This window comes from Acipenser ruthenus, chromosome 12, assembly GCF_902713425.1.
Source record: "Acipenser ruthenus chromosome 12, fAciRut3.2 maternal haplotype, whole genome shotgun sequence".
In the NCBI taxonomy this organism is placed as follows: Eukaryota; Metazoa; Chordata; class Actinopteri; order Acipenseriformes; family Acipenseridae; genus Acipenser; species Acipenser ruthenus.
In genome coordinates, this window is record NC_081200.1 from 39,816,708 (window position 1) to 39,840,518 (window position 23,811).

The window sequence follows — 23,811 nt, forward strand, 5'->3', positions numbered from 1 at the left end:
TGGTCATAACATTATTATTATTATTATTATTATTATTATTATTATTATTATTATTATTATTATTATTATTGCCACATTAGCCTGTTTTTCAAGCTGGTATATCTGCTCACATAGGTAGATGGGTCAAAAAAACCGAGAACGCCCACAAGAGTCCGACAAAACCTGAACTCAGCTCTGATATTGAAAATCTGACGCAGCTGCGACTCTGTCCTTGCGCACAAAAAAGCAGGGCAAGCCCGCTGCGCCGTCACATCTCGTTTGAAAACTTGGCCCTAAATTTAAAAAAAAAAAAAAAAAAGTTTCTGAAAGTAAAGATACTACTCTGAATATCACGATGAGTCTCTGCATTCACTTTCATTGTGATATTCGATCAAACATTGCCAAAGTGAAAATAAAAAAAAAAACTCTAGAGCCCTTTAGCTCGGATGCTATTCACAATATTTCGATACTGTCGAAAGGACTTAGAAATCTGATCACCTAAACTATTGGTAAGGTGACCATATGGCTCAGTCTGGAACAGTTCAGGCTTTTCAACTCGCAACCCAATGCATTCTGGTACGTTTTTACCTGTCTCAGGTACAATTCTTACTTTTAAGAGACGCAGGACTACGCTTACCAGAATGCATTGGGTTTGTGAGTTGAAAAGCCTGAACTATCCCAAACTGTCCCGCTAAACACGGAGCCACCTTAACTATTGGTTCAGTAAAAACATTTCCATTTTAAAAGTAACATGGGGCCCAAATCAATATATATTAAAGCACATAAACGAGTAATACTCGACTTAGCTTCCAAGTCGAAAATGGTTAAACGAGGGCTCTTATTCGAGGTTTGGAATTTCAGTCTCCGAAACACAACGTCACTTCACATTTCTCCACTTTCGTTTAAGATTAAGTTTCGATTTCTGACGCTATTAAAAACACTGATTCACGGGACTTGTACCATTGTCGTGTAAAAAGCATTTTGCCCACGGAAGAGTGTGTGTTCATTTGAGTAAGTAAAACAATACTTAATATGATTGATTCAAAATGACCCATAAACGACTGATTGTTGCTGTTTTTGTTTTTGAAATATATTTAGTACTACAGTCATTCTGCGTGTATGCATCTGGCCCAATGCATGGTGGATGATTTTGTGCATGCCAAACCAGGGGGATACAAAATCTTGACATCAGCCCGATTGTCTTATCACAGGGATGCAATTATTATTTCTTTGTCGTCTTAACAATGCGTTTTACTGTTCGGATATACGTTTCTGTTAACGGGGTAATATATGTGAATAACGGTTAGGTTTTTAAAGAAAATGTAATTATAGCTTTTACTTGTGTAATACATTCAAATATATTTTGCCGTATATTGTTTCATACATGTATTAAACAGTATATGTGGCGATTTCATAATATATTGTAATATGTGATTCCATGTGTCACACTATTTTTTTATTTCTGTAAGTGTGGGAAAATGAAAGGACAACTTATGTTTCAGATTCTTTCTTCAAAATGGTGGCGCAAACAGTTGTTCTTCACTCTAGTGGACAAAGATGCAATTACACAGCACAGGAGTTAATGCTTAGTGAAGCCAGCCCATCTGGAGAGTTGCCATTCTTACTGCTGTTCTGTGCAAACAGAACCAGGTTCTAACTCTGCAGATTTCAGCACCTAGGGCAGTGTCAGTAGTTTATCAGAAAAGTTAAATCTCAGACAGACATTTGCATTGGCATTGTGTCTAGTAATAGCCATGTCACTTGTTGAGGCCACAGTGCTGTTGAAATGAACCCTATCACAAGTTGTAATGCCTGGGGGACAGTCTGCTACTTTAATCCATAGTTTAAGCTACTTATGAAACCCGTAATTGTTTTTCCAGATTCAAGAATGGCCGAGGTCAAATCAAATCTGTCCAAACAAGCAGAGAGTCAGCTGCAGTCTCTCTTTGAGCCGGTGAAGCTCAGTCTTCTTTACAAAGCCAGCGTCCATGGCTACAACAATGCAGCATTTCACAACAAATGTGACAGACAAGGTCCTACACTTACTGTGGGGTACAACAACTCCGGCTTCATCTTCGGGGGATACACCAGCATGAGCTTTACCCAGACAGGGCAGTACCTGGCGGATGAGAAAGCCTTCATTTTCAGCTGGAAATCGAATGATCCAGAAAAACAGCCTCTCCGGATTCCTGTTGTCAATGCCCAATATGCCATCCTTGATAATAATCTTGGGCCAAGTTTTGGGGCAGCACTTGTATTTCTTAATGGCAATGTGGCAGAAGTCATCACAAACCCAGGGCAGTACTACACCTTCAATGCTGCAGAGTTGCACGGGGATGATTTAAATCTCACTGAATGTGAAGTGTATCGAGTCGAACGTAAGTGTACCGCATGTCTTTACCATTAAGTCTGGTTCAAGAAGTCCTTTGAGTCAGCAATATGTAGGGTATCCAGTCAGAGTGCCTATGTAGTTGTTCATGGTATTGTGAAGCTCAACTGAATGTAGTTGTTTTTAGTGTACTGAAGATGTTGTTTGTTGATTTATTTCCTTTTATCTTAAGCTCTTGGATATGCCTTGGAGAAGCCGTGGAGGACTGTCCAGTGGAAGGCAGAGTGAGTGGCGTTTCATTACATTACAGGTTCAGCTGCTGTGTTGAGTCCTGGAATGAGCTCTTGTCCATGGTCCCTGATTTAAACCCGATTTTATGGTAGATTTTACGAGGGAGGTCTTTGCCAAGTAACACTATAAGGTGTTTTGCTTCTCTGCTCTTACTGGCAATATATATATATATATATATATATATATATATATATATATATATATATATATATATTAAACCTTAGTTTTAAAATCCATCTTGGGATTTGTTAAAACACCATCATGTGACAGATAATAGTTTGCACTATAGCCCCTGAAGTTCTTAACAATGATCTGTATTCATAGTAATGGTACATATTCTCATTGCAAACCATGATTAGCACTCTCTTCAATAATTGTGAAACAAATTTACCAACTCCCCAGCAGTGTGTGTCTGCTACTTGTTAACAGTGATTCATTTTCTGTCACGATCAGGAAAAGGAAAGAGTTAATTGACACCATCAGGAGTTACAAACCACCTGTGCTCTTGGTCCCGCAAGTTCGGGTTCTGCTCGTCGGTCCGGTTGGCGCCGGGAAATCCAGCTTCTTCAACTCTGTTAACTCAGTCTTCCGAGGTCATGTGACCAACCAGGCTCCCGCTGGGAGTTCAGCTACCAGTCTGACTACTAAGGTACTGGAAACGAGAATGTGAAACAAAGACACATTGATCAGAGTAACTGAGTTAGAATTACGAGTTCAGTTGGCATAGTTAGATACTGTCAAGTAGAACTGCAGAACAAAACAAAAGTGGTTAATCAGTTTCTGTTTGGTTTTTCATAATCTGAAATCACAATGTTGTAATTATTTATTCCAAAAAAGACTCTCGCAATGCTAGAGATCTCGCTAAGAGGTCGCAACAAATATTTAAATTAGTATATTGCGGCCCTCTTCATTAACATGTTTTCTGTTAGTACAGACGACAAAATGTATATTTTGTGAATTGTCACAACAAAAATGCAAATTGCAGTATGTTTGCGCTGCGACTGGCCCATCTTAGTACATCTACCCCTGAGTGTTTTATAGTTATGGATGAAGCATATAAAGGCGGCTGTGTGGTCCAGTGGTTAAAGAAAAGGGCTTGTAACCAGGAGGTTCCCGGTTCAAATCCCACCTCAGCCACTGACTCATTGTGTGACCCTGAGCAAGTCACTTAACCTCCTTGTGCTCCGTCTTTCGGGTTTGACGTAACTGTACGTGACTCTGCAGCTGATGCATAGTTCACACACCCTAGTCTCTGTAAGTCACCTTGGATAAAAGCGTCTGCTAAATAAATAAATATAGAAGCGGTCATGTAGGATTTTCCACTGCACTTCAGGAAGCTACCTTTCTGTGTGGTAAGCAGGCAGATTTTAGGAATTAATCGTTCATGCAATAAGTCACAAGCAAATGTGGATCAGTATTTATTTGGATTTGATGGGCAATGTGTTAATTGGCTACTCTAGACACCCATGATATGAAATGTGTGTATGATGCGTGTGTGTTTCAGTTCCGGAGCTATTTCACGAAGGCTGGCCGGGATGGCAAGCCCCTGCCTGTAGTGCTGTGTGATAGCATGGGGCTGGAGGAGGTCACCGGGGCAGGGCTGGATGTGGACGATGTGGTCAGCATCATAAAGGGGCATGTTCCAGACAGGTATCAGGTAAACACTTACAGGGTGCATACGAGCAGAAGAAGATATATCAACAAGAGGAGGCCATTCGGACCAGCTGTACTCGTCCGGTTCCTAGTAGCTGATTGATCTCAAAACTTTGTCAAGTTGGGTCTTAAAGGATCCTGGTGATTCAGCACAGGTTACTTTGCATGGTCATTTTTCACTTGCTTTCCTATGACTTTCACTTGGTCTTTACTTCATACTGCTCCATACAGCTTTTCCCATGGTGTATTGCAGTATACTTTAATAAGGGTAATGAGGACAATGGAAAAGCAGGGGGAAGGTGGAGATTTGTAAACGCTTGCCACTTATGTATTAATTGTACCAGTACTAGGTTCGTGAATTGTTTCTCTACATCAGTAGCAAAATATATAATTAGAGATGTTTGTTAATAGCATTATTTGTACTTTTTTCATAGTTTAACCCATCCATGGCCATACAAGAAGACACACCAGGCTTTATAAAGTCAGCAGAGATGAAGGACAGAATCCACTGTGTGGCCTTTGTGATGGACGCTTGTAAAGTGAAGATCATGTCGGCCAAGCTGGAAGAAAAATTCAGTGCCATTCGGAAGAAGGTCAACTTCATCGGTGAGGTCTTCCAGTTCACCAGAGATTTATTCTGGTTTATTAAACCTGTTAACTGGAGAAGGCCAACCGAGGCATGGCATGTTAGTCTCTCTGCAAATTCAGGGGAATTGTTTAAATCAATGAAAAAGTACTATTCTATTTTTAACCAGTACTAGCAACTACGCTTCAGAAATGTTCAGTGTGTTTTCGTGTGTAAATGTAAATGAAGACAGTAGCTCTAAAGATAAAAATTATTATATTATTTATTAAGCAGAACAATTGACTGAGATGACACAGCTTCCTGGGTTTACCCCACTTGGACCTTGTTGTTCTCTATCCAGTGTCTTCACAGTAATAATAAAGAAGCTGAATTGCTCACTTTCTCCAGGTGTTCCTCAGCTTGTTCTTCTGACTAAGGTGGATGAGGCGTGTGAGCTGGTGGCCAGCGACGTATCAAGTGTGTACAAAAGTAGATTCATCGAAGGGAAGGTGAGGAGGACTTTGAGTGGCTTAAAGTGATCATAATTCATGTACTGCCAGACACTGATCCTCAAAAAATACCTTAATATACATTTGACAAGACATTTGCTTTGATGTAGGACTGAATTATGTTGAACAGGTAACCATTTCTCAGTGCTTAAATTACAAAAACTGGGCTAATTTAGGTTCCCTTAAACTAACAACTTAGAGATTGCCTTTACAAAGTTTTGCAGTCAGTATTATACTGTTGTCAAGTGTTAGGATTGTATTACTTTCTCATGTGTTGTTTTTGTGTTTGTTTCTCCCAGCTTTGAACATTTCATATTTAACAGTTTCTCCTAGTGCTGAAGGAACTCCCCCTTGTGATTTCCACAGATTGTGCGCTGCGTGTAACAGGTCTGCTATTTCTTCTTCTCTAGATGCAGGAGGTTGGAGCCCGGCTTGGCATTCCCGTGTCTTGCATCGTCCCAGTGAGGAACTACTCCACTGAGCTAGAGCTGGACTGCAACACCGATATCCTGCTCCTCAGCGCCATCGTCCAAATGCTGCGCTTCGCAGATAACTACTTTGATGACATCAGCTATGATGAAAAATGTGACTGAACTCTGTGTGCTTTGGTGGATAATTGTGTTCATTTAGAGAGTCATTGCTTATAGGGAAACAACCAATAGCCAAAGCATGCTGCTGCATACATAAGAGCTGATTAATATGTAAAAAAAAAACAAAAAAAAACATTGAATGATCTGCATTAGCTACATTGCTTTACAGTTAAATGTAATCACAGTGTTTTCCTTTTTCCAGAATGTGTTTTTTTTGTATTTTTTGTATTGCAAGCTTAATGTCAGGTTTGATTTGAGTTATTTGGCTCAGCTTGTGTTTGTTAGATTAAGAGAAATAAAAATGCCAGTGCTGTAAATGGTTTGTTTTGGGGTTGTTTTTGTATTGTGTGGAGTTGAAGAGCAAAGCTTCTGTAAAGAGTGTGGTCTAGATCAGTGGTGAGCTACTGAAATGAACAGCAGGGACTCATGTGTGGCCCTAAACAGCCCTGAGGGCCACCAGACCCAACAACACTGCCAAATGCCAGAAACCGTCAATTAAAATACATAAAGAAATAATCAAAAATACATTCACTGACTAAAATATATGTAATGTTACCATTTCGATTCAATAACAAATAAAATTACAAGCATTATGACCTCTCTATAATTTTTGAACCCTTGACCTGATCAGTCTGAAAATGTAAATCTGAGCTTGTTTGCCTGAAACAACCCTAAGAACCCTAAGTTTGGTGTAAATTGGAGACGGTAGGGTTTAAAATCTTTTTGGGGTGATTTGTCATGGAATGACCCGTCCAGTAAAGCTAGACTGACTGGATCTAGATAAAAGGAGACCTCTGAAGAGACAGTCCCCATCTCTCTCACACCCACTTTTTAATGGTCTACTATACGGCAAAAATCTACTATATTCTATTGAAATATTGAAAATAAGTTGTAAAAGGGTAGTTTTGGACACATAATAAATATATATTTCATTGAAAATTGTTATTTTTATTATTCTCTAATTCCCATAATTGCTAATAAAAAAAAACAAACAAAAAAAAAACACAATTAACCTAAAATTCTCTTCAAACCTATTACCTCGTTTAATTTAACACGGCACAAAAAAACAATTAAAGCAATTAGTTAAAAACTAAAAAACAACAAAAACTTATAACAATAATAATAAGTTCTGTATCTCAATAATTTGTTCTATATCCCAGACGACGGATTTACCCAACATTAACTAATGAGTCACGTAACCACTATCCACCAAAACGAGTAATAAAGATCTATCCACGGGTCCCCTGACCCAAATACCCACCTGTGCAGAAACTCGGAGGTGCAGCCCAGCAAGAAGCTGACTTAACATGGACTTCGAGGGTACAGTGAGCGGCTGTGCGTAGCAGAAGAGCGTTATGCATTTTTAAACTGGTCTGGGCCCACAGGACCCGTGGATAGCAGTTACGAGTTTGTGTCGTTATGGTAAGGGGTTCAATCCACCCTGGACCTGTGTTCCATACTGGGACAACTTTTGACATCTCAAACCCCATTTTTTCCAGCGAGACCTCACTAACATTTCTGCTGTCGTTTCAGCCTGCTTAATGAAACGTGACACAGAAACCTTCCAATAAAAACGCAGCGTTGCTAACTCAGCGCCTGGGTGTGGTTTGGGAACGTGCACCGTGAAGTGTAAATAGAACTGTTTACGTAAGAGCTGGGACAACTACGTGAAACTTGCAACGGGTAAAACTTCCAGGTAATGTAAAATTACTTAATTTGTCAAACACGAAAGAGTCACGACTGGCGAGATGATGGCCTGGCAGGCTGGCAGATGTAAGTGGAACATTTTAAAAACCAAACAATCACTTGTTTAGGAAACTTTGGTGCAACCTACAGTAAAACTTTAAAAACCGATACACTATAAAAAGCGATGTTGTCCCATTTAGTTCTACATAGCGAATACATATAGAGAAAAACAACGTAACGAATATTTAAATTTTAAGTGAACGGATAATAAACAAATATAAACGACCCCATTGTAGGCTTAATAATGTGTATTTTTAAATCTGCACCTTTTGATTGCTGTAGATTACTAGCTAGGGTAATGGCTGTAGCATACATGCATGTTGGTGGCATGCTGTTTAATGCGTTACAAAGTAGCAATATAATTAACAATAGAAAAACAGCTGGGTGAAAAGTTGTCAAGGTCAACTTACTGCAACGCACCACCCATTACACCAGTGCGGTACGGTGTTTGCTAGAAATAGGGCGTAAGGAATACTAAGACAGCCTTAAATAAAGTATTATCACTTTACGCTGGTAAAACTAAAAGTGGGATGCACGCTACCCTATAAGGTAAATCCTATTTTTAGTCAAAGGTAGGTAATAGATTATTGGAAAACGCTACTGGCTTGTGTATCAGTAAATCACAGCAAATGCTGTAAGCATTGTTGATCAAGTTGCATGCAGTATTTCTTCATAATAACCTGCTGCTGAAACTGTGCTGGCTGTAGTTTGCTGGGGGTGCTATAGTTGTTTTTGCTGAAACCGTTGCATGCAGACAGGTGCAGGGGGTGCATACAGTGCTGGGTTAAGAGAGATGTTGCATGTAAAACCTGAATCCATAGAAACAGACTGTAAAATAAAAAATAAACTCTTTGTGATTGGGACCCCCCTGAAGGAGGCTGAGAGAGAGAGACTAGCAGGAGAGTGTAAGAGGAAGAAGCCAAGCCCCCCTGAACAAGCAGAACTCCAGGCCCCGTCGGGGAATGTCTGCACCCAACATAACCATGCCTGTGGACAGGGACCCCTCTGACATGGCTAAACTCCTTCACCTCATCTTCCTCTCCACGTTCTGGGGCATGCAGATATGGGTCACTTTCATAGCAGGTAACTTGAATACTTCTCTATTTTCTAGGCATCTATAACCAGGGTTTGTGGTTTATATATATATATATATATATATATATATATATATATATATATATATATATATATATATATATATATCTGTAAAGTGCTTTAAAGTGATTTATCTTGAAAGGCACTATATAATAGATATTGATTGATTGAGGTGCCCTTATTCATGTACTGAAACCTGGTTTGGACATTCTTTAGCGCACGTTAGTGTTCAGTAAATTATTTTTGTCTTGCATTGTCAGTACCCAACTAACTGTGTGAAAATGAATTGCTCAGAGCTGGCCAATTGCATTGTTGTTTCCCTACCCATAGGGTTTGTGATGGATAACAACCTGTCCAGACACACCTTTGGCTTCATACAGAGCAGACTGTTCCCTTTCTACTTCCACATTGGCTCTGCGTGCGCCTTCTTCAACTTGACCATCTTTGCCATGCATCACCCCAGCGACCTTCTCAGCGAGGAGGAGACCTTCCAGGTACAGAGCACCAGGGATTCATTGCCTTGCAAGTCAGATGTCTCGCAAACAGAAACTGCATGATGAAACCGCAGCAGTCATCGCTGTGATCTCGAGTGCCTGTGATAACAGTGCTGTGTGATAGTGGACTGAGCTAACAATGATGATGTATTAATAACGTAAAAATGAAAAATAATAAAAAGCACCGTAACAAAATGAAAGCTATCATAACAGTATAATTAAAGGAAAAATATAAATAACAGGTAGATGATGCCAGTTAAAAATGCTCATTAAAAAAAAAAGAGGACCATGGCACTAAGTGGTTAACCCTTCCTTCGATTTCCCCTTTTCAGATCTTCATCTTCTTCGTGTGCGTCACGGTAGCTGCGGTCAACGCCCAGTGGTTCGGTCAGATGACCTCGGAGATCATGGCTGACATGCATCTGATTGAGCAGGGCTGCGGGCTGGGTCATGACATAGGCCTGTCCTCAAACCAAGAGGCCTACGCCAAGCTCAGCGAGACGGACCCCAAATACAAAAAGTTGGCCAGCAAGCTGACCCTGTACCACAGCCTCTCCTCCCTCTGCAACCTCTGCTGCATCCTCTGCAACGGCACCAGTCTCTACTACCTGGCTGCTAACATGTCCACGCTGTAATGCACAGCTGAGAGACACCAATGAAATCTGAATCTTCCACCAAAGTTTTTTGTTTGTATGCTGTATAGTTTAAAGATGAACCAGGTGTGTGTCGCCCAGTGCGAGTGTGCAGTAAATGTGCTACTTTACAGAAGTTCTGTTTTACATACCAAAGAAAGCACTGACAAATATGTCATTAAAATGACTATCATCCTGCTGTTTCATTTCTTACCTGTGTACAGCATCCTGTTGTGTGTGTGTGTGTGCTTCTCTGTTGTTGCTTCTTTAGATCGTTGTTTACCACTTCCACCATCACAACTACTAGCTCAGGGACATGAAGAGTGTAGACAGTGGATATGAACAGTAGCATGCAGTGGCTATGCCAGTGAGACATCAGTATGTAACTTCACAAAAAGCATGGGGACAGCACTATAAGCTCTTTCTATGTTTTAGAACTCCCTTACATGCCATTACCCCTCTGATGTAAATGCTTTGCTGGTGGTAGGGCATATTATTTTAGGCTGAACTGAATCGCCTCACATTTTTTGGAATTATGTCTATGTTTTGCAGGTAACCTTGTGGATTGTGGAAATATAACCGTTTTCACAAATCTGTTGCTTTTTGTTTTTAAGACCTTAAATTTTGACATTGGGGCATCTAGAAAGATTTCTTTCAGGAGGAACATATCAGAATCAGATGCTGTCACTGAAAGTGCATTTTAAAGGGGTGATAACCAAGGCTTTAAAATGCATTTTCTTATTAACTATCAACATGATCACTAGACATGCCTTTGCTTGAACTCAAGATCTCTTGGTTTTTTGCTTGTTTAGTTTACCTCAATTATTTCCGACCCTAAATCAGGAAGCTACAGTACTGTATTTGAAAAATCCCCATAGCCTGAAAAAAGATCCCAGCATAAAGGAGCCAGTGATAATGTTGGTAGCAAGAGGAGAAGGACGTGTTTCTTGTTGGCAGCACCATCCAAAGCAAAGGTCTGCTCGTGATATAACACATACTGTAAAAGCATAACGTTTGTACATTATAGCAGTGTTTGAATGGTGTTGCAATAGACCTAAAACATTTAAATTAGGCTTTTTATAAATTATCTGTTTGAAAATCTATAACTTGTACACACATCAAATCCAATTGTTACAGAAAAAAGTGTGCATTATTTAAATTCAAATTGAGATAAATTATCAAATGCCATTAAAAACAATAATGCATGATGACAAATGGGGGTAACACCCACAGTGTTTTTTTGCTTTGATTTTTCATTAAACACAACCCCCTTGTAAAGTGGTAGTTGAAGCATAGGATTATTTTACAAATAAAACGAATACTGTACTTGGAAATGACTGCCAGTGGGGCTTCTGATATTTACAGTAAGCTGTAAAAGTTTCTTGACGTTGTCTATTCAAGAGACGATTTGTTTGGGCAGACAGACTTTGGAACTCAGTTTGATTATTGTACAAATTAAATAAAGTAAATAAAACAGACAAGGTTAGTAAAATTCGTCAAACAAAAACCAACAATTTGGGGAGAGACAGCTGGCCTGCTTCTCAATCCGTGTCTCGTCTCCTAGTTTACATCATTCTGCTGTTGACAGCAGCAGCTTTTCAAATGACGAGCTTGACTGAAATGATTTTATAAATGTAGTCTAGGTACTCAAGAGCAAGGTACAGTATATTTAGTCTTACAGATAACAGGATGGGGTCTAAAATCCATGGACATAATCAAGTTCCACCTACTGGGTGCCAACAAACTAGACGCCCATGGGTTTAAATTGAAGCCTCTGTATGCCAGTTCAATGTTAAAATATTGTCCCTGAATGACTTGCTGCTGCTGTATGACCGCTGAAAAGAAGACAAAGGGCATCAGCTCGGCGCGGTTTCACAAGGATTTTCAGAAAGCCACTTGAATCCTGTGTTCACCTGAGAGAGGCTGATGAACGTCATGCAATTTAACACGATGGAGATCTCCTCTTCTTTATAAACCCCCTTCCGATTGTATTTTTGGCAATACACAGTGTAAACAGTGCAACTGAGCATGAGACGGTGCTTGCTTACTTACTAAATTACGTTGTCTGATCTGATCTAGCAGGTTAAAGCATCATACAGATTATATCAAAAAGCAATATTTGAGTAAGTGTAGCCATTTACTGTAATCATGCACTAAGGTCTTCCACATGGGTCCTGTGTTTTGGGGGATGGCTCAGCGAGGGGGTGCAGTCTTACCTTGCTCCTTCGTGAAAGGCGGAGATGAAGTCTGTCTGCCCGCACTCCGGGTACACGAAGAGCACAGGTCAGTTCATACTGTCGCTCTCATCCAGAAACACGCTGGCTCCCGTGGCATTCTCCGAGCAGATCCCGTCGAGAGAGAGCTCCGCCAGCGCTCCAGACACCCCCTCTTCATCCTCCTCGTCATCGGAGCTGCGTCTCCGGAGCTTAGCTGGGGCGAACAGCTTGATCTTTCGATCCTGTGTCGTTGGGAAGACACTGGATTAAAGGGATGACTGGAAATCTTAAACAGGGGTGTCAGTTTCCATTTCATTTCCGAAACGTTTAGACTTTAACGTGCTGGGAATGTTTGTCACCATCAGAATATTTGTGTATCAGACTGTATGTGTACAGCATTTAACTGCATATGGAAAAGACTGTAAAGAAATACCAAACCTGAAATAAACTGGCCTGCACTTCACACTAAGGCTCACACCTATATTTGGCCTGCATATTTTTGTCAATGGTTAAGCCTTCAGGTAAACCTCTAAACGCTTAACACTTGGCTAATAACACCACTAATGGTAACATTTAAACATCCCAGTCCCAAAAATGAACCCAAATAGAATGTGTTCAGTACTTTACATCACCCAAACACTGACTGGACTTAGTTTTGCAGATGGATGTGTCACCAATGACATGGTTTCAAAGTGCCTTGTGAGACCTCTCAAGACTTACTTTGATTGCTTTCAGCAAGGCTGCTTTCTCACATTGCTTCTTTTTCTCTTTCAGTTTTGATTTCCTGGCATCTTGTTCCCAAGTTCTCTATAGATTTAGAACAACAACAACAACAACAACAACAACAGCATTACAGAACACAGATGTACAGAAACAGTAAGCTAGTGATTTAAGCACTTTGGTTGAAAATGAAAAGGTTAAACTTACATTATAAATCATGTATGATAAAGTAACTGATATTACTATTATTTATTTCTTAGCAGACGCCCTTATCCAGGGCGACTTACATTTGTTACAAGATATCACATTATTCTTTACATACAATTACCCATTTATACAGTTGGGTTTTTACTGGAGCAATCTAGGTAAAGTACCTTGCTCAAGGGTACAGCAGCAGTGTCCCTTACCAGGGATTGAACCCACGACCCTACGGTCAAGAGTCCAGAGCCCTAACCACTACTCCACACTGCTGCCCCATTAACAGATGTCATTCCGTGCAAAGACGATACACGCAATGATAAAGTTCTGAAAAACCTTTTTTATGTTAAGTAGTGCAGTAATTCCCGAGTACATACTTTGTTTTTGTGAGTTACAATACATGAATCCATCATGTGTATAGTGTCCTATTGTTAGAGAAATCATTATCAAGAGACCGTACCCTACACACAATGTAATAACTTCTACAAGGAGATGTTTTGTAACAAGGCAAGGCTCACTCTTAGCTGGTCAGCTTGCAGTCTGAGCTGCAAGCTTTTTAGTTCGATGAGGCACAAAGCACCTGATTCAGAAAGAAAAACAATATAAAACAATACACTAAACAAAATGTAAGAAATGTGCCACTTACTAGAGGTGTAACAATGAACTGTTTACTAATGAATCGATGTACTTCTGAACATGGGCTGTATCGTGCTAATCAATGCTTTACAATCCATTTCTTTTCATTATCTGTACTAATAATATGTGCTGAAGACCTATGCAAATACATCAAATAGAATGCCATCAGATAGACTACGGCAGCCTGCTACACATGATGCCACTGGGTAACAGGAAGCAGCAGCATCTTTTCAGCTACCTTCTAGGGGTGTATCATCGCTGAAAATGATGGACTGCAGACAGGCAAGCTCTGGATTCTTCACTGGGTCAGTGTCCTCTGGAGGTTTCTTCATGAACATGGGGACCTTCTCAAACTCCTGGAAAACAGAGAGAGAGACGTGTTCGAAAACTATCAACAAGCGCAGAGACAATGTACAGCATGATGCATCATTATTGTTGCGATACGCTTTTGTGCCCATTTATCATAGAGCAAAATGCACTGTAAAACAATGTCATATAAAATAATACAGGAGGATAAAATGTATTTACCGGATTTTGCCAAGTCAACACCCAGGAGGTAATGGTGTGGGTGGGGGACGTTGAAAAATCGAGCATTATTGCAGAGGGAGTATTTTTAACATCAGGTAGACAGCTTAAGTTTACAATTAGGCATGCTAATTCAGTGATAGAGCACAGCACACACTCATGCTAAAGAATGAAGAAGTGCAATTCACAAAACATATTTAAAAGAATAGTGAAATACAACTTACCATAGTAAACGGTTTACACGGAAAAACGTCAAAAGTATTAAATCTCTAAGTAAGAATACTGGCTGCAGTGTCCAGTGTGAAAACATAACACGAAATAATAACATCCAAATGTTCAATAAAAAAAAAAAAAATAGCCTGAGTTACAAGTTCTTGCATATATATATAAATCTCACCCAGTTAATATCATTGCAGTTAATGCAGTACTAAAATGTATCAGTGGGTTTCATTTGTTGCCAAAAAGCCTGTGTGGAAGTGTCAGTATATTGATTAAATATTTAAACAAACAAGTTACTTGATAAAAGTCTGCATTGTTTGCACAAAAAAACACTTTTTAAATGTGGGTGTTGGTTAAAACAGTATCTTTTTACCAGCCTCTCTGTCCTTTCAGTGGCGTCCATCTGCAGCAGTGGGAGGTGTGCTTAATAAAATGTGTGATTGTTTCTGCTCTAGACTCCATAACCAAACATTAAAACAGAATTAGATCACACCTGACCTGTATGATGGTATTTGACATCTTCAAAGGTGCTGTGTTTGTTGTGTAATTCGTGTGGTTTTAAGTGAAACAATGAACAATATAGTGTTTCAGTATGTTCCCACCAAAACCCTCCCAAGCCCTTCTTCAATCCTGGTGAGAACTGAACGGCCCCAGTATGTGTTAAGCACACACTTCTCTTTGAGAAGCTGTTGGTGCAAGTACTTGATAACTCACACTTTTTTGAAACAGAGAGAAATGTGTGTTTGAAGTTAGCAACGGTCTGTGATTGTAATCAGAGTTAGTTCAGGTTCTTCTCTGCCAGCTTGCATTAACACTGCTACTTGGAGAGGTCTGAAACACGCACACATGAAACTGCATTTATAGAACAGCTGTTTCCAAGGTAACTAACATGGACTTCCACTAGTGGCTTCATCAAGGATGTACAGCAAATACCAATAAGACACACGATACAATATATAAAAATCTCTTTATTACCAGCAGCAGGAGTATTTTTTTTTATAAACCAGTGCCACACACACGATTACGCTGGAGCACACCTCAGTCACCCAGTCTGTATGTTACTCAGGAAGTCAAAAATGCCCTCTCTGGTGAGGAACACAGTCTTCCCTGTATTCTGACAGCAGACTTCAAAGTGAGGCTGGTCTTCCAGGATTCTCCTACCAGCCACTATGACATAGGGGTACCCCAGCCTGCTGGCATCCTTCAGCCTCTTCCCGATGGTGAGCTGAGTCCTGTCATCCAGCAGCACCTCTCCCCTCAGAGCGGGCACAGCCTCCCCCAGCCCATCGTACAGAGCCTCCACCAGCCCTGCCGCCTCCTCCTCTTTGCTCCCCTTCTTGGGAGGCAGAATGCAGACCTGGTAGGGGGCGAGGAGTGCTGGCCAGCGGATGCTATCCTCAGTGGACAGCACCTCGATGGAGGCCGCCAGGATCCGGGTGACCCCGAGCCCGAAGCAGCCCATCTCCATTACAGCAGGCTTGTTCTGTGGCGTGTTGTACGAGGCACTGAAAATGGACGAGTACTTGGTCCCCAAGTAGAAGGTGTGCCCTACCTCGATGCCTTTGGTCTCAGTCAGCTTCCCGTGGCACTCCGGGCAGTCCGCTTCACCCGCTTGCACGGTCTCTACGTTGGCTGAGAAGCTGCAGTTCGCACATATCAAGAGTCGGTCTTCCCCGATGTCAGCCGGCAGCTGGAACTCGTGGGACAGCTTGCCCCCGATGCTGCCTGTGTCTGCCCGCACCTTGACGAAGCTCAGCCCTAGCCGCTCAAACAGGTGGCAGTAGGCCTGGCAGACGGTATCGTAGGTCTGCCTGGCTGCCTCCTCCGACACATCGAAGGTGTACATGTCTTTCATGTAGAACTCCCGGCCACGCAGCAGCCCGAAGCGAGGCTTGGGCTCGTCCCGGAACTTCCTGGTGATCTGGTAGAGCAGGAGGGGGAGCTGCCTGTAGGAGAGGCTGCCCAGGGAGGCTATGAGCTCGGTCACGGCTTCCTCATGGGTGGGCCCCAGGCAGTACTCCCCGTTGTGCCGGTCCCGGAGGCGGAACAGCTCCTTGCCCATCAGGTCCCAGCGCTCGCTCCTCTTCCACAGGTCAGCGGCGCACAGGCTGGGCATGTTGAGCTTCTGCCCTCCGATGGCTCGCATCTCCTGGTCGATCACTCGCACCAGCTTCTCCACGGCTCTCAGCGTGTGGGGCAGGTAGTAGTAGCAGCCCGGGCTGGCTGGGTGGATGAGCCCCGCTCGCAGCATCAGCCGCTGGCTCCTGCAGGTCAGTTCCCCCTGCCGGCCCTCCACGCCCAGCTCCCTCTCCTCCCGCAGGTTCGCTGGCTGGAACAGGCGAGACACCAGGAGCCGCCCGGGCCGGCCGTGTCCCTGACCGCAGTGCTGGAGTCTGCAGGGCTGGAGGCAGGCTGTGAAGTGAAGAAACCCTTTGGAGCATTGCCTGAGAAGCATTTCCATCATGGGTGCAGATGCAATCAAACTGTGAAAAAGAAACAGAGAACTGTTTAACTGGGTTAAGCATTTATCCATAGTAAAATCAATCAATCAATCAATCAATCAATCAATCATATATATCATACTAGCTACAGATATTTTTTCTTCTACAGTGCCACATTTAGTTTTAATACAATTGTGGTATCCTTTATCTGAAATAATATACAATCTTAATTATGCTCAACAACTGAACGATAAGTTTTGAGTCAATTCATATGCACAACACAAAACCCCAAGTTCTTATTGCTGCTTGAGAGCAAGCTCTATTGCTGGGAGTACTGAAGAGATACATTCCCTGAGACCCTGCAGCGCAGCTCCTCCTAAACATGTTCTGCATGGGGCGGTTTTATAGTTTCCTGGTTCATAAATTAGTCAAGGTGCTCCCATACAGTACATGTTCTGTGAAATGTAATTATATCTGACTTTAAAGCATTTTTTTAAAAAATCTTTAGAAATTATAACATTTTGATACTAGACTTGTAAAAGTGCCCGTATATGACGTAATAAAAACAATGATGTCAGAGGAGAGTAATCACCTGATTCTTCTTAGCTATGCACTCCCCTTCCCCTTTGTTTAACCAGACTAGTACACTATAATGCAAATGGACTGATCCGGTTTTATTTATGCACCGGACGACTGCAGCATGCCCAAGTTAATCAATATGCAATGTATTTTCTATAAACATAACTTACAGTTGCATACCGGTAACTATACAGCGTACAGAGTTTTATTATACATATACAGTTAGCAATAGAACGCCAAGGTCAAAACGTGCATGTTTCTTTAAGGGATTCATCGTGAGCAAGTGTCTGTGAGGATTGTGTTGGATAGTCTGATAGGCATTACGGGCAGAATTATCGCAACTTGGATAGAACTATACCGTGGCAACATACACATTGATCACTTCCAATGTGGTATTTAATCACCGGAATATACATAATTTAGGAGGAAGTCTTACCATCAGTCCAGTGATGTAATGAAACGCGCGCCCTCAAGGTTATCACAGTTTCAATGAATTCTAATTGTGGAGTGTGGAGTTTTCTTTTATATAAAATACGAAACGTCCCTCTGTAAACTGCATGCGATTTACATTATTTCCGCTGATACTACTGTGGAGTTTGCTGTGAAACTCCGAGCACGGACGCCGAAGAGGGACAAACCACTGTTCTAAACACAGGCGGTGAAATATTTACCGGTCCATTGCACCAGTAGAGGATGACAGCAAGTTGCGTTATAGAGAGCTTTGAATTCCAATAACAATAGTACACTTTTAAACTTAATTATGGTGTCATAAAGCGTTTTTTCGCTATCTAAGTATAGAGCAGTGCGTCTCAGTCTGGGGTCCGGGGAACGCTGAGGGGCCTCGAAGATAGACCAGGCTGTAACCTACAGGAAAAATAATGAGAGACAAGCCTTGAGAAATATAAATAAAACTTCTACTTTCCCCAAAGGACCATTTTTTTCTGTTTGAGATTGGCTTTTCCCTCAGTTCTTAGTTGGGGTCACTTATTCAAACCCGTTTTTAAAATCCAATCCCTAATCCAAAAAGTGGGAAGCCAGAGATTGGCTGCACACCAAGGTGACAAAGGCTAGGGTTACCGTATGTAGAGTTTGGGACAGTCCAGGCTTTTCAATTCACGTCCCAATGTATTCTGGTACCTTTTACCTGTCTCAGGTACCTTTCACACCAGGACTACACTTACCAGAATGCATTGCATGTGGTGTGAGCTGAAAAGCCTGAACTGTCCCAAACTGTCCTAGTGGAGTCATGTGATAACCCTAACAAGTGACATCCAGCACTTGAATGGGTGTGTCTCGGCAAGTTTGGGGACAGTTTAATCCCTGTGTCAGCTGTGAGGAAGCTGTTTGGTGGATATCCACTTACTGAGAGCTCGGCTGAGCCCGTCAGAACCGAGAACTAGAAACCAGAGCTCCAGAACTCCAGATTCACTTTTTAATTATTTTATTTTATTGTTTAAGAGAGAACTAGAAACAGAGCATTTGTAAGAGGGTTTCATTGGTTCATTCATTTTAAACAATCTTTAATCGAAAGATGGTGACATAAACACACACAGGTTTGTATTCACAGTATTTAAAAAAAAAACAAAAAACATCCAAGATTTATTTTATACAAATATTCCATTCACTGTACAGCCCCGTGAGTTGGCAGAGAAGCTCACAGTGTAAAGGTGTGTGTGTGTGTCAGCTGTGCTGTGCTGAAGCAGTCTGCCCCGTTAACCTGGGGAATAATAACAAGGAAACAGTAAATAAGCCAGAGCAGCTGTGTTTGTCTGATACAATTCCCAATGTCGGATCTTTACATCTTTAACAGAGGTCAGTGTGTTTGATTGACCAGTCAGGCTATAAGCGTGGTCTCCCTTGTACTTAGCAATAACTTTTAATTACAGTACAAATAGCTTTCAATTCAACATGACAATGACAGTTTCTTTTCTTTTTGCTTTTCTACATGTTTGCCTGCCAGTCTGCCTGCCTGCCAGCCTATCTGCCTGTATGCCTGCCTGCCAGCCTATCTGCCTGTATGCCTGCCTGCCTGCCTGCCTGCCTGTGCATCTATTATAAGGAGTAGGACCTCCCCAGCTGTTTCTTTTGTCCCGACTGCATGGTCTCCAGTAGCCTCCTCACCAGCCCCAGCTTGCCGGCCCGGATCATGGCTCTGGAGAGCTCGCTGATGTCCGCAGTGTGTGTCCGGCACAGCAGCTGCAGCTCCTGCTTCACCAGCTCGGGCCGGTGCCTCTCCTCCGCTCTCCGCATGCACTCCTCCACCTCGGTGATGGCAGCCCCTGGGTCCAGTTTCCTCTGGATGAAGAGGGTGAGCAGGGTCTCCAGGAGACAGCGGAATACCTCTACGTGGTCAGAGCCCGGCTCCTCAAGCTCCATGGCTCTCTTGAAGCACTCGGCTGCGTTCTGCTCCTCCCCCTTCAGCAGCAGGCACTTCCCCCTCAGCAGCTGCAGCTCCGGTAAGGTGTCCCCCAGCTCCAGCTCCAAGGCCTTGGCAAAGGAAACCAGAGCGGTGTTGATAGCAGCCTCATCCACCAGGAGGCGCTCCTGCATGGCATCCACACCCATGTAGTAATAGACCTGGCAGTAAGACAACAGTGAGATAGGGGTAGGGTTAGGGTTAGGGTTAGGGTTAGGGTTAGGGGCAGGGGTAGGTGTAGGGGTAGGGTTGCCACCTGTCCCTGTTTTTCCCGGATCATCCCGGTTTTGAGAAATTGTCCTAGGATTTCAATATGCCTTCCTGAGACTCTAAAAGTTCCTATATCTTAATTTCATCCTGGATTTTAATGTTCTGCTTTATGTAGTTTACTACAGCAACACTGCAATGCCAGCACCGTAAGGAGCACAAGTTAAATAAATCAAGATACAATATTGTTGCAATAAACTCGCAATATTAATGGGTTGTCAGTACTATAGTAGTAATATTATCAATGTTTCCTATTGGATGAATAAGGCTCAAGGTGTGCTTTCTGTCCTCACCTGTCCAATGTCCATGTATGTCTTCAGACAGGGACAGGCCTGCAGGATGTGCTCCAGGTCTGTCTTTGCCTTGCTCAGGTTCTCTCTGTCTGGAACCCCGGCGAGGCCCAGCTTGGCTTGCTCCAGGTCCTTCACGTACGTTGTGATGTAGACCTTATGATAAAATGAGATAGAGTTCTGCATTAAATTCACTCAAACTGGTCTTTGACTTTATATATAGGAGTAAAAACCGTAGAGATATGACACTATTAAAAGCACTCGGATGACTGCCCATGCATGTGCTGTCTATATTTCCTTGTGTTACATTAAAGCACAAGGATAGAAGGACCACTTTTAATTGTATTTAATTGTACTTGTAGCAGAAAAAGACTAATCTGCATGTAACGGCAGTGTTGTGTGACGTACTCCCCTGTTGGGGAGATGAGATGAGATGAAGTTAAAATCTCTAAAACTACGAATGCAGACGAGTCCGGCTCTCCTGCATTGGGATTAAGACGCTTACTCGCGGTGTGTGGGGCTGCCAGTTCGCCCTATTTAAATGCACAAGATTTAAACTTTCATACCCCTCTACCCAGGCTGTCTCACCTTGGCCCGAGTGCAGTACGCCTGCCAGTTGAGCTCAGGGTCAGGCAGGATATCCAGGGCCATGTTACACATCCCAGTGGCCATGTCCACCTTCCCCAGGAACAGGAACACCTTGGCCAGCCGGTTCAGTATGAAAGGGGATTCTTTAGCTGTCTCAATGGCCTGCAAATAGGGGAGAACATAATGGCCCATCATGCGTTTATTAGAAAGAAACCCAAGCAGATCTACCACTGAATTTCCAGAAATGACAGCACAATGGGTTGTGCTGCATACTGTACATTGCACAGAGGTCCTGACATGGTCGCAGACTGTCCATTGAAGGTATGGTACCATGGTACTGAAATGGATTTCCAGTGTGTATTGGTTCATAAGAGTGGTAAGCCAAAATATGGGTCTTCTTCCAACAGCTCATACCATAGTACTTGCCTGTGTGCTTCCATTACCCCTAAGAGCAGGGGTATCCAAAGCTGGCCCTTCCACTCCTGGTCTCTGTGCCAGCCCTGTTCTAAATTGCTTAATTAAAACAATTAGAAAATAAGGTATGGTAATTACCCTGAGGTTGTCCCGCGGTTAACTTTTGTCATGCACTCACCTTACAGTAGCATTCCAGGGGGTCTGTGCCAGAGTACCCACAGTCATGGATCCCCATCGGAACCACAGGGAAGGTGTCCTGGCGTTCCAACATCAACCCAATATAGCACCAGGCAAGGGCTTAAGGGGCAAGCGAACACACGTACATTAGAGCATGCATGTTTCTAACCACGAGTGTTTACTGCAAATACACAGCTTTTTTTTACTGTTCATGAACACTGTTCCTGCCTGTGATTTTGCAGAGTTTAGTATTTACAATAGATGGTAGTGTTTACGTTAGTCAATGACTATACTCTAACAAGTATTGGCACAGTCAGAAATAGGGTAAAGCCAGGGTTTGCCAATGCTTTGAGAGTAGTGTATTTCCAAGACACTTAACTGTAAATACAGAGGAATGATGTTAATTTTTACCGAGCGTCAACTCATATACAGTGTTCTTCTTCAGTGCGGCTGACTGTGTTAACTACCTTTGTAATGCGGGTTGCTGGATTTCATGGCTTCGTGCAGCAGCTTCACTGTCCTGCTGAAGGAGGTCATTCTCTTGTGTTCAGAATCCTCCTGGTCCTTCAGCATTCCGTCCAGTCTGTGAGAGACATGGGGCTTAGTGTGGGCCTGAGACACAAGACAGGTGTGTGTGGAGCTCAATCTGCAATGCAGAGGGGCAGCTGTCCTATACCAAGATTGTATTGTGCTTTACAATACAATACAATACAATAAAATACAATACAATACAATACAACACAAATACATTTTTATAGAACACAACTAAGAGTTTTGCATTTTCTGATCCCAAAGAACATGTATTAAGCTTCCCTACCTTATATGCATTGTTGCCATTATGAAATACCAGCTTCTTTTCTCTTCCAAGGGGATCTGAAGAACACCATTATGATTATTAATACATAATAAAGTTTAAAAACCCACATGCAGCAGACCAGAGCATTTAGGATCTTGACCACATATCAGTTTTGGGTGTTAAATATTTTATGAGGATACACAATATGAGTACAGTGAAGTTTGCCAGGAAGCCAAAATAGCCTCTACCAACCCTCTCCATATTGGATATTGATTACTGATTGTCTGTTCAGCCAATCAGATGTTTGCTCAGGATACCCATAGTACTGCGCGAGAGACCTACAACCAATCACATCCATGCTATCTCAAAGTAGTGTCAAAGAAGTGAACGGCTGCTTTAGAAAAACAGACTATTTTGTCTCTTTCCTGGTTGCAATACATGAATTCAACTGTACTGTGTAAACCTTCATGACCACATGGTAACACACAGTTCATTTTCAATGAACTTAGCACATGCTCATTGTGTGACCCTGAGCAAGTCACTTAACCTCCTTGTGCTCCGTCTTTTGGGTGAGACGTAATTGTAAGTGACTCTGCAGATGATGCATAGTTCACACACCCTAGTCTCTGTAAGTCGCCTTGGATAAAGGCGCCTGCTAAATAAACAAATAATAATAATAATGCTAAGAGTCAAGCTGCTCACCTCCTGGCCCCCATAAGCGATGGCCTTGTCGTACAGTTTAACGGCTGTGATCAGTTTTTCCAGATGCTCCTGCTCGGTATTCAGACCCACATCATAAGCATGGGCGTAGGCCTGCTCTGCCAGACAGCGGGCTGCCTGAAGCCTGGGTTCAACCTCGCCGGCCTCCCCAGCCCCCATCCCCATCAGACCAAACACCTTCTCCACACTCTCCGTCCCCTCCGGCTCTTTCTTCAGCCGGTCGTACACGTAGCCCAGGTTGGCCCAGGCGTTGAGGTTCCTGGGGTCCTCCTTGCAGATGTTCAGGAACGTCTCCTCGGCCAGGCTCAGCTCTTCCAGGTGGAAGGCAAAGAGCCCCAACAGGTTCCTCACTGCGAACTGCTGAGAACCGGTCTCCGACTCGAGCTCGGACTGCAGGCTGTCCCTCTTCAGCACCATGTCTCTCCTCCTGAGCTTGGCCGGGGTGAGCGACTCGCAGTTCAGGTTGAGCTCCAGGTGGAAGTGTCCGGGAATGTAGTCCATCTCATCGATCAGGGTCTCGATGTCTGTGTCTGCGCTGCTTTCCTCCATGTTCAGTATACTGAAGCACAGGCAGGGTGTTTGCTCTCCCCTGCACTCCTGTCTGCTTGCATCATTTGTAGGTGGATGTGGATTTGTACCTGAAGTTCTGGTTTATTGTAGTTCAAGCTGGCAATGGGAGCTGCTGAACTTGAATGGGAGCAGCTTGAGATGCAGGTTTCTTTATTG

General features: G+C 42.6%; 4 protein-coding genes across 6 annotated transcripts; 2 read left to right on the forward strand and 2 right to left on the reverse strand.

The window, feature by feature from the left end:
- The first annotated feature begins 734 nt into the window (after positions 1-734).
- Positions 735-6,233, forward strand: LOC117417229 (interferon-induced protein 44-like). The gene is made up of 8 exons (XM_034029212.3): positions 735-990; positions 1,860-2,357; positions 2,541-2,592; positions 3,053-3,248; positions 4,104-4,256; positions 4,687-4,858; positions 5,226-5,326; positions 5,737-6,233. Exons 2-8 carry the CDS (start codon positions 1,868-1,870, stop codon positions 5,917-5,919), a joined length of 1,347 nt encoding a protein of 448 aa, XP_033885103.3. The 5' UTR covers positions 735-990; positions 1,860-1,867; the 3' UTR covers positions 5,920-6,233.
- Positions 6,234-7,449: 1,216 nt separating this feature from the next.
- Positions 7,450-10,151, forward strand: LOC117416862 (transmembrane protein 205). 2 transcript variants are annotated; one of them, XM_034028301.2, is made up of 4 exons: positions 7,450-7,689; positions 8,537-8,745; positions 9,088-9,251; positions 9,584-10,151. In XM_034028301.2, exons 2-4 carry the CDS (start codon positions 8,625-8,627, stop codon positions 9,884-9,886), a joined length of 588 nt encoding a protein of 195 aa, XP_033884192.1. In that variant the 5' UTR covers positions 7,450-7,689; positions 8,537-8,624; the 3' UTR covers positions 9,887-10,151. The 2 variants fall into 2 exon arrangements, with proteins under 2 accessions (XP_033884192.1, XP_033884193.1); XM_034028302.3 differs by having other exon boundaries at positions 7,450-7,612.
- Positions 10,152-15,347: 5,196 nt separating this feature from the next.
- LOC117417445 (probable proline--tRNA ligase, mitochondrial) lies at positions 15,348-18,523 on the reverse strand. Its single transcript, XM_034029603.3, has 2 exons — positions 17,854-18,523; positions 15,348-16,880 (listed from the first exon to the last, which is right to left on the reverse strand). The coding sequence occupies exon 2, from the start codon at positions 16,859-16,861 to the stop codon at positions 15,440-15,442; it is 1,422 nt and encodes a 473-aa protein (XP_033885494.3). The 5' UTR covers positions 16,862-16,880; positions 17,854-18,523; the 3' UTR covers positions 15,348-15,439.
- A 282-nt stretch (positions 18,524-18,805) lies between these two features.
- On the reverse strand, positions 18,806-23,678 carry LOC117416468 (tetratricopeptide repeat protein 22-like). Of its 2 annotated transcripts, none has more exons than XM_034027555.3 (7): positions 23,068-23,678; positions 22,387-22,442; positions 22,037-22,152; positions 21,571-21,689; positions 20,979-21,140; positions 20,394-20,546; positions 18,806-19,994 (listed from the first exon to the last, which is right to left on the reverse strand). In XM_034027555.3, exons 1-7 carry the CDS (start codon positions 23,632-23,634, stop codon positions 19,470-19,472), a joined length of 1,698 nt encoding a protein of 565 aa, XP_033883446.1. In that variant the 5' UTR covers positions 23,635-23,678; the 3' UTR covers positions 18,806-19,469. The 2 variants fall into 2 exon arrangements, with proteins under 2 accessions (XP_033883446.1, XP_058891098.1); XM_059035115.1 differs by having other exon boundaries at positions 20,394-20,570.
- Positions 23,679-23,811: the final 133 nt, after the last annotated feature.